General features: G+C 38.4%; 1 protein-coding gene across 1 annotated transcript in view; it reads left to right on the top strand.

Annotated features, from left to right (window-relative positions):
• The window catches only part of STAM2 (signal transducing adaptor molecule 2), a 315996-nt gene extending 301042 nt beyond the window's left edge, over positions 1–14954 (top strand). The window contains exon 14 of the mRNA XM_053698304.1: positions 11854–14954. Coding sequence (XP_053554279.1) covers positions 11854–12082 — 229 coding nt within the window. The 3' untranslated portion in view covers positions 12083–14954. The remainder of the gene's footprint in view (positions 1–11853) is intronic.
• The last annotated feature ends 308 nt before the right edge of the window (positions 14955–15262 follow it).

The following is a 15262-nucleotide window of genomic DNA, read 5'->3' as shown; positions in this document are numbered from 1 at the left end:
TTTCTAAAGAAGGCTTATTTATGTTCAGGTAATCTTCTTAGGCCTGCTATTTCTTTGGCTGATGTTGCTACAGCTTCAACTTTTTGGTTGGAGGCTTTAGCGCAACAAGTACCAGATCATAATGTAGCATTGTTAAGCTTCTTTAACATGCTAATAATTTCATTTGTGATGCCATTTTTGATATCATTAGAATTGATGTCAGGTATATGTCTTTAGCTATTTTAGCTAGAAGAGATTTATGGCTTAAATCTTGGAATGCAGATATGACTTCTAAGTCAATGTTGCTATCTCTTTCTTTCCATGGTAATAAATTATTTGGTTCTCAGTTGGATTCTATAATTTCAACTGTCACTGGGGGGAAGGGAGTTTTTTTGCCTCAGGATAAAAAATCTAAGGGTAAATTTAGGGCTGCTAACCGTTTTCGTTCCTTTCGTCAGAATAAGGAACAGAAGCCTGACCCTTCCCCTAAAGGAACGGCTTCCAATTGGAAGCCTTCTCCAGTCTGGAATAAATCCAAGCCTTTTAGAAAATCAAAACCAGCCCCCAATTCCGCATGAAGGTGCGGCCCTCATTCCAGCACAGCTGGTAGGGGGCAGATTACGATTTTTCAAAGATGTTTGGATCAATTCAATTCAAAATCATTGGATTCAAAACATTGTTTCTCAAGGGTACAGAATAGGTTTCAAGGTAAGACCACCTGTGAGAAGGTTCTTTCTCTCACGTATTCCAGTGAACCCAGTAAAGGCTCAGGCTTTCCTGAAATGTTTCAGACCTGGAGTCATCTGAGGTAATTTTGCCAGTTCCATATCTGGAACGGGGTCTGGGGTTTTATTCAAATCTACTCATTGTACCAAAGAAAGAGAATTCTTTCAGACCAGTTCTGGATCTAAAAATTTTGAATCGTTATGTAAGAATACCAACGTTCAAGATGGTGACTATAAGGACTATTTTGCCTTTTGTTCTGCAAGGGCATTATATGTCCACAATAGACTTACAGGATGCTTATCTTCATATTCCAATTCATCCAGATCACTATCAGTTCCTGAGATGCTCTTTTCTAGACAAGCATTACCAATTTGTTGCTCTTCCTTTTGGCCTTGCAACAGCTCCAAGGATCTTCTCAAAGGTTCTCGGTGCCCTTCTCTCTGTAATCAGAGAGCAGGGTATTGCGGTGTTTCCTTATTTGGACAATATCTTGGTACTAGCTCAGTCTTTACATTCTGCAGAATCTCACATGAAACAACTTGTGTTGTTTGTTCAAAAACATGGTTGGAGGATCAATTTACCAAAAAGTTCCTTGATTCCTCAGACAAGGGTAACATTTTTGGGATTCCAAATAGAGACAAAGTCATGGATACTGAATCTAACAGACAAAAGACGTCTGAAATTGGTTTCAGCTTGTCGGAACCTTCAGTCTCAATCATTCCCTTCAGTAGCTATGTGCATGGAAGTTTTAGGTCTCATGACTGCAGCATCGGACGCGATCCCCTTTGCTCGTCTTCACATGAGACCTCTTCAGCTTTGTATGCTGAACCTTTGGTGCAGGGATTATACAAAGATATCACAATTGATATCCTTAATTCCCAATACTCGACTATGTCTGACTTGGTGGTTAAATCACCACCGTTTAGTTCAAGGGGCCTCTCTTCTTCGTCCAACCTGGACTTTGATTTCAACAGATGCGAGTCTTTCAGGTTAAGGGGGCTGTCTGGGGATCTCTGACAGCGCAGGGGGTTTGGAAATCTCAAGAGGCGAGATTACCAATCAATATTTTGGAACTCCGTGCGATTTTCAGAGCTCTTCAGTTCTGGCCTCTTCTGAAGAGAGAATCGTTTATTTCTTTTCAGACAGACAATGTCACAACCGTGGCGTATGTCAATCATCAAGGTGGGACTCACAGTCCTCAGGCTATGGGAGAAGTATCTCGGATACTTGAATGGGCGGAATCCAGCTCCTGTCTAATCTCTGCGGTTCATATCCCAGGTATAGACAATTGGGAAGCAGATTATCTCAGTCGTCAGACTTTACATATGGGAGAATGGTCTCTTTACCCAGATGTGTTTCTTCAGATTGTTCAGATGTGGGGGCTTCCAGAAATAGAACTGATGGCTTCTCATCTAAACTGGAAACTTCCCAGGTATCTGTCCAGATCCAGGGATCCTCAGGCGGAAGCAGTGGATGCGTTGTCACTTCCTTGGAATTATCAACCTGCTTATATCTTTCCCCCTCTAGTTCTTCTTCCAAGAGTGATTTCCAAAATCATAATGGAACGTTCGTTTGTTCTGCTGGTGGCTCCAGCATGGCCACACAGGTTTTGGTATGCGGATCTTGTTCGGATCTTGTTCGGATGTTCAGTTGCCAACCTTGGCCACTTCCATTAAGGTCAGACCTTCTATCTCAAGGTCCTTTTTCCATCAGGATCTCAAATCATTAAATTTGAAGGTATGGAGATTGAACGCTTAGGGCGCCATGTACTAAGCTTCGAAGTGACCGTCCGTCTGTATTTCCGCGTCAAAATTCGCTCACGATCTGCTTCTCGTATGTATCAATCTGTGATCTGCTCGAAAAACCACTATTTTCATCAGCGATCGTAATTTTACTCAACTCATCGTTCCGAAGCCTTTTTCCACTTACTGCACGTTCGATCGCACGTAAATTCGCTGTAATCGGAAATTATGAATGTTACAACTAATCCGCCCGCTCCAACTTTCACTGTAACTTCGCGTGATTTGCTTCGCAACCATTTTGGTAGCGAATACAATAGAAAACTATAGGGGGTATCAACCTGATGCCAGGTAGAAGTACTTAAGTGAAAGGACTAGACTGCTATTGTAGCATTATTGGTTTTTGGATCAGTGAATGAAGATGGAGACACTTTTTCTACCTCGGGCATATTGCTTTTCTTTGGCAATTTTGGATTTAGTTTGACTTGATATCGTTGAACCTTTTTTTGCAGGACTCAATATCTTTTTTAGTGGGTCCTTGAGCACTCACTGCGTCACTAATTTTCTCCCAAATAATCTTCTTACGAGCGCCTGGGGTTTGCTTGACTCGACTACCATAAATATTGTCATAATATTCGAGTACTAGATCAACAAGTACAACATTCTGTTGATGCGAGAAGTTAGGGTTGCGAGTCTTCTTAGAAGTAGCAGAATCTCCGGAGCAAGCCATCTTGTCAAAGTGAATACCGAAAAGTAAATAAACAATATTCTAAGATTTCTTGGAAAATGCACATTCTTATACATGTCAGCAGCCAGATGTTGCCGCTTGTCTGGCGATTATGACACCTAGATCGTCACGTGGGTAAAGAACTAAACCAATCAGGTCGCAGACTGCTTCTTAACTTTGCTCTTTCGCGCCGAACGAAGCTTCAAAGTTATCAATAATCCGATTGTCTTCGACACACAATAGACGCGAAATTTTACGGCTTGGTTTTTAGTACATTCATGTAACGAAGTGCCATCTGCATGGTGCGAATGCCGGCGGGTTATTTCGATACGGTCTGTGCGAACAAATTGACGCCTTAGTACATGGCGCCCTTAGTGCTTAGTCATAGAGGTTTCTCTGACTCAGTGATCAATACTATGTTGCAGACTCTTAAATCTGTGTCTAGAAAGATTTATTACCGGGTTTGGAAGACTTACATTTCATGGTGTTCCTCTCATAATTTCTCTTGGCATTCTTTTAGAATTCCTAGAATTTTAGTTTCTTCAGGATTGTTTGGATAAGGGTTTGTCTGCAAGTTCCTTGAAAGGACAAATCTCTGCTCTTTCTGTTCTGTTTCACAGAAAAATTGCTAATCTTCCTGACATTCGTTGTTTTGTACAGGCTTTGGTTCGTATCAAGCCTGTCATTAAGTCAGTCTCTCCTTGGAGTCTTAATTTGGTTTTGAGAGCTTTACAGGCTCCTCCGTTTGAGCCTATGCATTCTCTGGATATTAAGTTACTTTCTTGGAAAGTATTGTTTCTTTTGGTTATATCTTCTGCTAGAAGAGTTTCTGAATTATCTGCTCTTTCTTGTGAGTCTCCTTTTCTGATTTTTCATCGGGATAAGGCGGTTTTGCGGACTTCATTTGAATTTTTACCTAAGGTTGTGAATTCCAACAACATTAATAGAGAAATTGTTGTCCCTTCGTTGTGTCCTAATCCTAAGAATTCTTTGGAAAAATCTTTGCATTCTTTGGATGTGGTTAGAGCTTTGAAATATTATGTTGAAGCTACTAAAGATTTCAGAAATACTTCTACAGGCCCATTTATCAAGCTCCGTATGGAGCTTGAAGGGCCGTGTTTCTGGCGAGTCTTCAGACTCGCCAGAAACACAAGTTATGAAGCAGCGGTCTAAAGACCGCTGCTTCATAACCCTGTCCGCTAGTCTATTTGTTATCTTTTCTGGTCCTAAGAAAGGTCAGAAAGCTTCTGCTATTTCTTTGGCTTCTTGGTTAAAACTTTTGATTCATCATGCTTATGTAGAGTCGGGTAAATCCCCGCCTCAGAGGATTACGGCTCATTCTACTAGGTCAGTTTCTACTTCCTGGGCTTTTAAGAATGAAGCTTCTGTTGATCAGATTTGCAAAGCAGCAACTTGGTCTTCTTTGCATACTTTTACTAAATTCTACCATTTTGATGTTTTTTTCTTCTTCAGAAGCAGTTTTTGGTAGAAAAGTACTTCAGGCAGCTGTTTCAGTTTGATTATTCTTCTTATAATTTCAGTTTTTTCCATTATAAAGATTAAAACCTTTGATTTGGGTTGTGGATTATTTTTTCATTGGAATTGGCTGTCTTTATTTTTATCCCTCCCTCTCTAGTGACTCTTGCGTGGAGTTCCACATCTTGGGTATTTGCTATCCCATACGTCACTAGCTCATGAACTCTTGCCAATTACATGAAAGAAAAAATAATTTATGTAAGAACTTACCTGATAAATTCATTTCTTTCATATTGGCAAGAGTCCATGAGGCCCACCCTTTTTTTGTGGTGGTTATGATTTTTTTTGTATAAAGCACAATTATTACAATTCCTTATTGATGCTTTCGCTCTTTTCTTATCACCCCACTTCTTGGCTATTCGTTAAACTGAATTGTGGGTGTGGTGGGGGGTGTATTTTTAGGCATTTTGAGGTTTGGGAAACTTTGCCCCTCCTGGTAGGAATGTATATTCCATACGTCACTAGCTCATGGACTCTTGCCAATATGAAAGAAATGAATTTATCAGGTAAGTTCTTACATAAATTATGTTTTTGCCATTCTGGCGCGTAGAGCGTTATGGCTCAAATCTTGGTCTGTTGATGTGTCATCAGAATCTAAGCTTTTGGCTATTCCTTTTAAAGGTAAGACCCTATTCGGGCCTGAGTTGAAGGAGATCATTTCTGACATTACTGGAGGTAAAGGTCATTCCCTACCTTAGGATAAGTCTGTTAAAATGAGGGGTAAACGGCATAATTTTCGTTCCTTTCGAAACTATAAAGGAGGACCCTTTGCTTCTTCTTCCTCCACAAAGCAGGAAGGGAATTTTGCTCAATCTAAGTCAGTCTGGAGACCCAACCAGACTTGGAATAAAGGTAAACAATCCAAGAAGCCCGCTGCTGCTTCCAAGACAGCATGAAGGGGTGGCCCTCGATCCGGGACCGGATCTGGTAGGGGGCAGACTTTCTCTCTTTGCTCAGGCTTGGCCACGGGTTTTTAACTAGAATTCAAGGATTTTCTCCCAAGGGGGAGATTTCATCTTTCACGATTATCTGTAGACCAGATAAAGAGAGAGGCGTTCTTACTCTGTGTAAAAGACCTCTATACCATGGGAGTAATTTGTCCTGTTCCAAAGCTGGGACAGGGGTTTTACTCAAATCTTTTTGTAGTTCCCAAAAAAGAAGGCACTTTCAGACCCATTTTAGATCTCAAGTGTCTAAAGAAAATTTCTCAGAGTCCCATCGTTCAAAATGGAGACTATACGAACAATCTTACCTATGGTTCAGGAGGGTCAATATGACTACCATGGACTTGAAGGATGCATACCTTCATATCCCTATTCACCAGGATCATCATCGGTTCTTAAGGTTTACCTTCCTGGACAAACACTATCAGTTCGTGGCTCTTCCTTTTGGTCTTGCCACAGCACCCAGAATTTTCACAAAAGTTCTGGGGTCTCTTTTAGCGGTTCTCAGACGTAGCAGTAGCGCCTTATCTGGACAACATTCTGATTCAGGCGTCGAATTATCAATTGACAAAATCTCACACAGACATAGTATTGTCTTTCCTGAGATCTCACGGTTGGAAAGTGAACATAGAAAAGAGTTCATTAGTTCCACGGACAATGGTTCCATTCTTGGGGACTCTTATAGACTCGGTAGACATGAAAATTTTTCTGACAGAGGTCAGAAAGACAAAGATTCTGAATACTTGCCGAGCACTTCAGTCCATTCATCGGCCATCAGTGGCTCAGTGCATGGAAGTCATTGGATTAATGGTAGCAGCAATGGATATAATTCCGCTTGCCCGCTTTCATCTCAGACCGCTGCAGCTGTGCATGCTTGGACAGTGGAATGGGGATTATGTGAATTTATCTCCTCAGATAAATCTGGATCGAGAGACCAAAGACTCTCTTCTTTGGTGGTTGTCACCGGATCATCTGTCCCAGGGGACTTGTTTCCGCAGACCCTCGTGGGTGATAGTGACAACGGATGCCATCCTTCTGGGCTGGGGTGCAGTCTGGAACTCCCTGAAGGCTCAGGGTGTTTGGACTCAGGTGGAGTCTCTACTTCTTCCAATCAGTATTCTGGAACTGAGAGCAATATTCAATACGCTTCTGGCGTGGCCTCAGTTGACTTCGGCAAAATTCATCAGGTTCCATGTGGACAACATCACGACTGTGGCATATATCAATCATCAGGGGGGAACAAAGAGTTCCTTAGAGATGACAGAAGTATCCAAGATAATCCGATGGGCGGAGACCCACTCTTGTTATCTGTCGGCAATCTACATCCCAGGAGTAGAAAATTGGGAAGCGGATTTTCTAAGTCGTCAGACTTTTCATCCGGGGGAGTGGGAACTCCATCCGGAGGTATTTGCCTCACTGATTCTCAGATGTGGCAGACCAGAGTTGGATCTAATTGCGTCTCGACAGAATGCCAAGCTCCCAAGATACGGATCCAGGTCAAGGGATCCACAGGCCGAACTGATAGATGCCCTGGCAGTGCCTTGGAAGTTCAGCCTAGCTTATGTGTTTCCACCATTTCCTCTCCTTCCACGCGTGATTGGTCGAATCAAACAGGAGAGAGCTTCAGTAATCCTGATAGCGCCTGCATGGCCACGAAGGACTTGGTATGCGGATCTAGTAATCATAAGATATGGCGTAAATATCTTTATTGGTGTGAATCCAAGGGTTACTCATGGAGTAAAACTAAGATTCCTAGGATTCTGTTTTTTCTCCAAGGATTGGAGAAAGGGTTATCAGCAAGTTCTTTAAAGGGACAGATTTCTGCTTTGTCAATTTTGCTTCACAAACGTTTGGCAAATGTGCCGGATGTTCAGTCTTTTTGTCTGGCTTTAACTAGAATTAAGCCTGTATTTAGACCTATTACTCCTCCCTGGAGTTTGATTTTAGATCTTAGAGTTCTTCAGGGGGTTCCGTTTGAACCCATGCATTCCATAGATATTAAATTATCTTGGAAAGTTCTGTTTTTAGTTGCTATTTCTTCTGCTCGAAGAGTTTCTGAGCTTTCAGCTTTACAATGTGATTCGCCTTATCTTATATTTCATTCTGATAAGGTGGTTTTACGTACCAAACCTGGATTTCTTCATAAGGTTGTTTCAAATAAGAAAATTAATCAGGAAATTGTTGTTCCTTCATTGTGTCCTAATCCTTCTTCCAAGAAGGAGCGTCTGTTACATAATCTGGACATGGTCCGTGCCTTGAAGTTTTACTTACAGGCAACCAAGGATTTCCGTCAATCATCTTCATTATTCATTGTTTATTCTGGAATGCGTACGGGTCAGAAAGCTACGGCTACCTCTCTTTCTTTTTGGCTGAGAAGTATCATCCGCCTGGCATATGAGACTGCTGGACAGCAGCCTCCTGAAAGAATTACGGCTCATTCTACTAGGGCTGTGGCTTCCACATGGGCTTTTAAAAACGATGCTTCTGTTGAACAGATTTGTAAGGCTGCGACTTGGTCATCCCTTCATACTTTTTCCAAATTTGATACTTTTGCTTCTTCTGAGGCTATTTTTGGGAGAAAGGTTCTTCAAGCAGTGGTGCCTTCTGTTTAGGTTCCTGTCTTGTCCCTCCCTTTCATCCGTGTCCTTTTACTTTGGTATTGGTATCCCACAAGTAAGGATGAAATCCGTGGACTCGTCATATCTTTGTAAAAGGAAATTTATGCTTACCTGATAAATTAATTTCTTTTACGATATGACGAGTCCATGGCCCATCCTGTTCTTTTTAAGACAGATTTATTTATTTTTGGTAAACTTCAGTCACCTCTGCACCTTTTAGCCTTAACTTTTCTCTTCCTATACCTTCGGCTGAATGACTGAGGGTGGAGGGGAAGGGAGGGGCTATATATACAGCTCTGCTGTGGTGCTCTTTGCCACTTCCTGTTAGCAGGAGGTTAATATCCCACAAGTAAGGATGAAATCCGTGGACTCGTCATATCGTAAAAGAAATTAATTTATCGGGTAAGCATAAATTTCCTTTTTTTTTTTCAGCCTCTTTTCAGCTGAATTCGATGTAAATGTTGTAGATCCCCACATCAGAGTGCAGCAGTCGACGCACAGGACTCCAATTAGAGAACATAATTTCCAAACTGTTTACAGAAGTCACACTGCTCAATACCTGTGTTCTGCCAGTGTAGCTTCTGCGCACAGGTTAACCAGAGCCTGTAATTGTGACAGCACATGTTGTATCGCCATTTCCAGATGCTGATAGGATCTGAGCTTTTAGGGTACAGGTTATACCTCACTTTAGAGCGCTTCACTAATACATCGCTAATGTGGACCTGAAGTTCAACCTCCAAGGATTTTGAAACAGTGCTGTATTCATTGTGATATTGCGAGAAAAGCGACTAGCACCATTTTGTTATGCACTATTCACTCGGTTTATAGAATTACAGGGCACTCTGGGTCTCAGTGTTGTAGTTTGGCAAATTTTACTACAGTAATTGTCATTTTTACTGGTACTGTACAGTTTTTGTTGAATACTAAATGACTGCTGTGCTGTGCTATTGTTAAACTAAACTTAGCGCTATTGCACACCTTATATATATATATATATATATATATATATATAAAATTTCAAACATGTTTTCAATTTTTTTTACACACATTTGCAAGTGAAAAGAAAGCTAAAACAGCGGGGTTCAGGCCCGTAATCGGCTATATGAGCAAGGTATACCTGTATATACTATGTCACAAGCTGAGTAATCATTCTCTGAAGTCATCCTTTTTGAGTAAATTATGCAATCAAATAGTTGAAAAAAAAAGTGTTCCATTCAGAACTATATACAGCGTGGGGGCAGATGGTCTCACCAAAGCGCTAAATGGCTTCAACAAAGGTATAATACTTCTTGTTGGCCAAGTGATTGTGAACCTTTATCCAGGATAGTTCCCGGGCACATAGGTTGCCAATGGAGATATAGATGCTGTGAATTAAAGCCACCATCAGTCATGAAAGTTAACAACTTGCACAGTGCTGTTGATTGTTGGCTGTACACTTGTTCTGCTAACTTCCAGTAGTGCAGTGATGCTCTCTAGCTGACTATAACTGTGTGTGACCCCTTTGCAGTGGGTTAACATACAGTTTTATATACTAGCAACAGCGCAATACTATAATATTCTTAACATATTACAGCAGTTTCCTTTTGTGTTATGTTCCATTAAACTAAAGTATATATATTTTTTTATACAAAATTATTTTAACATGTTTAAAAAGTTTAGTTATTTCATATACATAGATTTTTATTTTTTTTAGAGTTTGAAATCCTTTTAAATAGAGGCCCCACATGAATGACTTTTTGACATTTCATGATAGTACAGGTACAAATCCCAAATCTGGAAATCCAAACTTTTTAATTAATATTTTTAAAAGTTCATTTATTATTACTATTTTTCCCCCCCCCCCCCACACACCTGTAAGTCACAATCATCTCTGCATGTGTCTTTATTTTGCTTTATGTGTTCTAAAATACAAATGCTAGTCTCTATTTACAACAAAAACTACTACCCTTCTGATTACAGAACTTTACTATGTATACAATAGTTTTAAAATTACCTTCAGGTTACATGTATAAGCTGTATTATGACATTGCCCAAATGACATAAGATATTGTTGGTTAAGTTTGGTTCCATCCCCTCTGCATACTGTCCAATTTTACAGATGCAAATATTCCAAAATCCAAACTATTCTGAAATCCAAACCTTTTTTGGTCACAAGCTGTTTGGATAAAGAGTTTTTTACCTTCAAAATATAAGCAATACTTAGATACCTTCTGTACCATAAACTAAAGTAATAAAAAATGTATACACAAGCATAAACTGATAGATTTAATATGATACAGAATAACACTGGATGACTGTTGTGGTGGTGGTTGTTGTTGTGGTTGTTATCATCATCATCATTTAATAATATGAATTTGTTAAGCTTGACTATATTCTACAGCAGTGTAAAAGTAAGAGCGGTTCACAAAGACAGATACAAAAATGATAAAGGAGTTAAAGACACTGCCCATGAGTAACCATCTGATGTAGATCACCTTGTGTAAATGTGATATACAGGACAGGTGGTCTTATGACTGTACGTGGTAAGGGGAGTGCAAACAGAACTGATGGAAAAGGGATCTGAGGTTGTTTTTAGGGATTGCGTGAAGCAATAAAATAGTTCTAGAAAATTCCTGCAGAGAGGAATCTAAGGGAAACAAGAGAGGAGGAAAGAAGTATGTCTTGGGCAGAGAGTTGATGTGGATAGGAGAATATTTGCAACCAAGAGTAGAGATGTAAAAGGATAAAGTGTATGTTAGAAAGTAGACTGAATTTTCTTCTTGAGGCTAAAGAAAGCCAGTGGAAGTATTGGCAGAGAAGGCAACATGTGGAGCTATTTATAAGGAAGATTAGTCTGACAGATCATTCATGATGAATTGGTGAGGAGACTGATGATAGCTTCGGAGACCAGAGAGGATTGAAAGGATTATAATCTTAGTTCTGTATTGTGTGAAAAAGTGCCCAATTTTAAAAATATTTACAAGGGGTTAAGGATTGGAAGCAAATTAAATTTTGTCCATAGGGCAGCAGGCACATGTAGTTAATATAATTACAATGTTGTCAACAGTAAGTGTGATTTGACTGGTAGAAATATTGAATGAAGGGGAAAAGAGGATGAGCTCAGTTTTTGGAGCTGTTGAGCTTTACATAATGAAAATATTTCCAGGATGAAATACTTGATACAGCTAGTGAGGCAAGCGAAAAACACAGAGGATTGGTCTGATGCAGAGAGTTGTGGGTTAATCCACATGCAGATAATTCTGAAACGTGGGACTTTATTATGGAGTTTAGGGATGATGTGTAGATTGGACCGAGAATGGGACCAAAAAAGGGGACCGCCTCTGACAGAGGGGTAAAAGAGCAGATAATGTTCTGGAGAAGTATAGGAAGAAAAGCACAATAGGACTGTGTTGGAAATGCCAGACATATGGAGGGTTTTGGACAGGTGATGGTGGTCAACAGTATCAAAGGCAGCAAATTGGTTGTTGGAGATTTACAGAAAGAAATAGCCTTATTTGTTGATAAATGCAGGTGAAATATATAAAGTAATTTTAGTTTATTGCTTACAATATATGTAACTATATCTGCTTCTTTTTTTTTTTTAGTACTGGTCAAGACACAGCCACAAATCTTCCTTATATAAACCAGAGTTCAAGTCTCCCGCAAGCTGCTGGTGCCCAAACCTATGGCCTTCCCGTGGGAATGTCAGCGGATATGTCTGTTTATCAGAACACTACATCTAATATGCCTCCTGCGTCTGGCTACACAATGACAGCACCTCTCCATTCTGTTCCCCAGCAACCCCCTAGTTACTATCAACAGCCATTGCTTTGAAGGAAACCTTATAGACCTATGTAAAGTCAGCGTTGCTCCTAGTTTTGTAACTTATATCACCAAAATAATGGTAAATGCGAACACAGTAGGAAAATTTATTCTTGTAAACATGGACTATGAGATTCCAAAAATACCAATGGTGGGATGGTTCCTCTTAATAAATGTGATGTGCACTTTTTTCTGGTTTAAAGCAATTTTTGTGCTTGAAAGGGTAATGTATTTCCGTATTACCCAGTGTATTTTTTTTCTAGAGGAACTAAAGAGTTTTTAAAGCAGCAATCTACAGTTAACTTTTTTTTTTGCTTGAATGTCTGCAGAATATATAAACAAAACTATTTATCAAGTGCTTTTTACTTTTGTTTGCTCTTTATTTTTTAATTTCTGTAAGTGATTTAAAGGTACAGTCCAAGTCAGAGCATGGCCATTCCTCTTCATTGTGCTTCTGAGCATCTTAAAATATGAAGCTAAAGGAACAAAATAAATCCATAAACATGTTTGTATTAGTATCTTTTCGTGTAAGTTGTATTACTACAATCTTTAGCACCAAATAGCTCAGTAATGAGAATGCCTTTCTATGCATAAATGCACTACAATTGTCTGCTGCTGTGGCTTTAGTTTAATATTGTTTTAGCATTGTAGCTCTTGTGTTTATTTAAAGAGCACTTTCAGTAGAATTTCATAAGCCTTGATCAATAAATAGTGGCTTGCGTGCTACTGGCCTCTGACTAAATACAGATGTGTTGCAAGTTATCTCCATATCACACCAAGAAAATATAACATGCTACTTTCCGAATGGAAGAAAAAAACATTTTGTTTTGTGTTCAGATAGTTTTTCTGTTTGTGGTTGGTATCTTGAAGTTGAACTTACATGTCAGCCCCATCATGCATTTCCCCCTGTACAAATGGCACTTGTATGTCTTCATGTATTGATGTGCTGCTTTCCAGCCGTTTCATTGAAGGAAACATTTCTATAGTCCAATCCTAACTTTTTTATCTTTATAAATGTAATATATTTTTAAACTGTTTAGTTCATAGTTTTGATTTTGGAATTCATATACAGATTTTCTTTCTTTTTTTTCTTTATGCTTTGAATACATTCTATAATCAAGTGATTTCCTTTTCATTAGATCACTTTTGTTCCCACATCCTAAGATGATCATAACCATCTTGCAAATTGCAGATACCCAGTGTTGCCTTCCACATGATTATATATTGCTCATTCTCTGAACCTGTCGATCGGAAGGAGGAAATAGCTTAAGACTGGAGTGCTTTACATTATAATAGATAACTGAGCTTAGACAATATAAAACTGTGTCTACTTCATACATCAATAGTTATACTTCCATGAAATCATAAGATGAATACAAATAAACATAATGTGAAATGTTGAGGTTAGTTACAGCTAATGCTATTAAAGGGACACTGAACCCAAAATTTTTCTTTTGTGATTCAGATAAAGCATGCAATTTACCCACCAATCAGCAAGGACAACCTAGGTTGTTCACCAAAAGTGGGCCGGCATCTAAACTTACATTCTTGCATTTCAAATAAAGATACCAAGAAAATAAAGAACATTTGATAATAGGAGTAAATTAGAAAGTTCCTTATAATTTCATGCTCTATCTGAATCACAAAAGAAAAAAATTGGGTTCAGTGTCCCTTTAACTACCTCTATTCGACTATATCATGCTTCAGAGCTCCTACATCAATATTGTTGGAATCTCCCAGAGTACAGTAGAGTGCAGTGTGATATCTTGTATACTGGACATTGGACAACATTGTTGTTTGTAGCATCTTGGAACTTCTCTTCTTCCACTTGCACCTTTTACATGTTCTTGCATATGTGTTTATGGGAACCACAGTCTTAACTGCAAATGAGACCCTTTAATCCTGTTTCTTACATCTGTTTTTAATATTGATGGAAAAAAATGTAATAACTAAAAAATAATTATTTGAATTTGTGACCATAATATTTCTATACATTTTGTGTTTCTTTGTGACCATACTATTTCTATACATTTTGTGTTTCTTTATGTAATATATTTAACTCATTCACATTTATTTTATGTTTGGTGCTTTATACAGATGCTATTAAATATGGCTGCTGATTTGCGGACAACTGCTGCATTTTTGTCATCGCCTAGTTCTGAATAAGACTTTTTTTTTTGTTAGTCAAATTATACTAGCAGATACACTTTACGAGGTTCACCAGTGTACCAAATGTGAATATTATAAAAATAACATAGCACCTTATTCATTCAAATGAATGTTCTTAAAAGGAAAACAAGTATTTGGCTTTAGAGGGCGGTGTTTTAAAAATAATTTTTTGGGTATTTTCTTTGTGTTCATAATTCTATATTCCAAGGGTTTTCTTTCATTGTAACCTTTTACATCATTATATCCATATTCCATTTAAAGGGAGGAAATTGATTGCCCCTGGGATAGATATAATTGATATGCTGGAGTGTGTTATATAAAACAAAATGGTCTTGAGATATAATGCATTTATGAACAGTTGTAGTCATTTACAATATATAAAGTATAAATAGTGTATATAGACAATTGTCTATGTGAAATTTTATATATACTGCTACATAATTTCTCTTTGGGAGGGAAAACCATTACATTTGTATATATGGCAGCATTTGGTAACACATTTTTGTAACGTCTAGCTTGTAATCTAATCAACTGATTTCCAATAATACTATGTAGATAATGTAAGAATAATTGTATTATTTTCCACTAGTGCATTTAGCAGGGTTTCTTGATGTTAATGGGGATGTTTGTTTCTTTACCATCTGCTCTATACTAAATTGTAATATTTATTTTAAAGAATTGTACCCAATTAAAAGTTTTGCTGCCAAATTAAGAAGTCTGGTCTTTTTTTCTAAAACAAAACATTTTGATTGTGGAGATAAAACTAATCATGGAAACTTTTCATCAATGTATAGCACATTCTGAATGACAGTTTTTTTTTTTTTTTTTTTTTTTTTACACCATCTATCAGTGCTTCTTGCTAACCAGAAATCTGAGTATTTTTCACCTGAACTTTGACAAGACTGTCTAAAGGTAGGTCATAAAAACAAGTGCCTATCCGATATTCTTTTGACATCAAGATAAAAACAAATACAACTGCAAAATAATTGCTTAGAAATGTAAGAAACTCCCAGGTTAAGTAAA

Source organism: Bombina bombina, chromosome 1 (assembly GCF_027579735.1).
Source record: "Bombina bombina isolate aBomBom1 chromosome 1, aBomBom1.pri, whole genome shotgun sequence".
NCBI classification, from domain to species: domain Eukaryota; kingdom Metazoa; phylum Chordata; class Amphibia; order Anura; family Bombinatoridae; genus Bombina; species Bombina bombina.
This window is presented reverse-complemented; position numbering and strand designations above follow the sequence as displayed.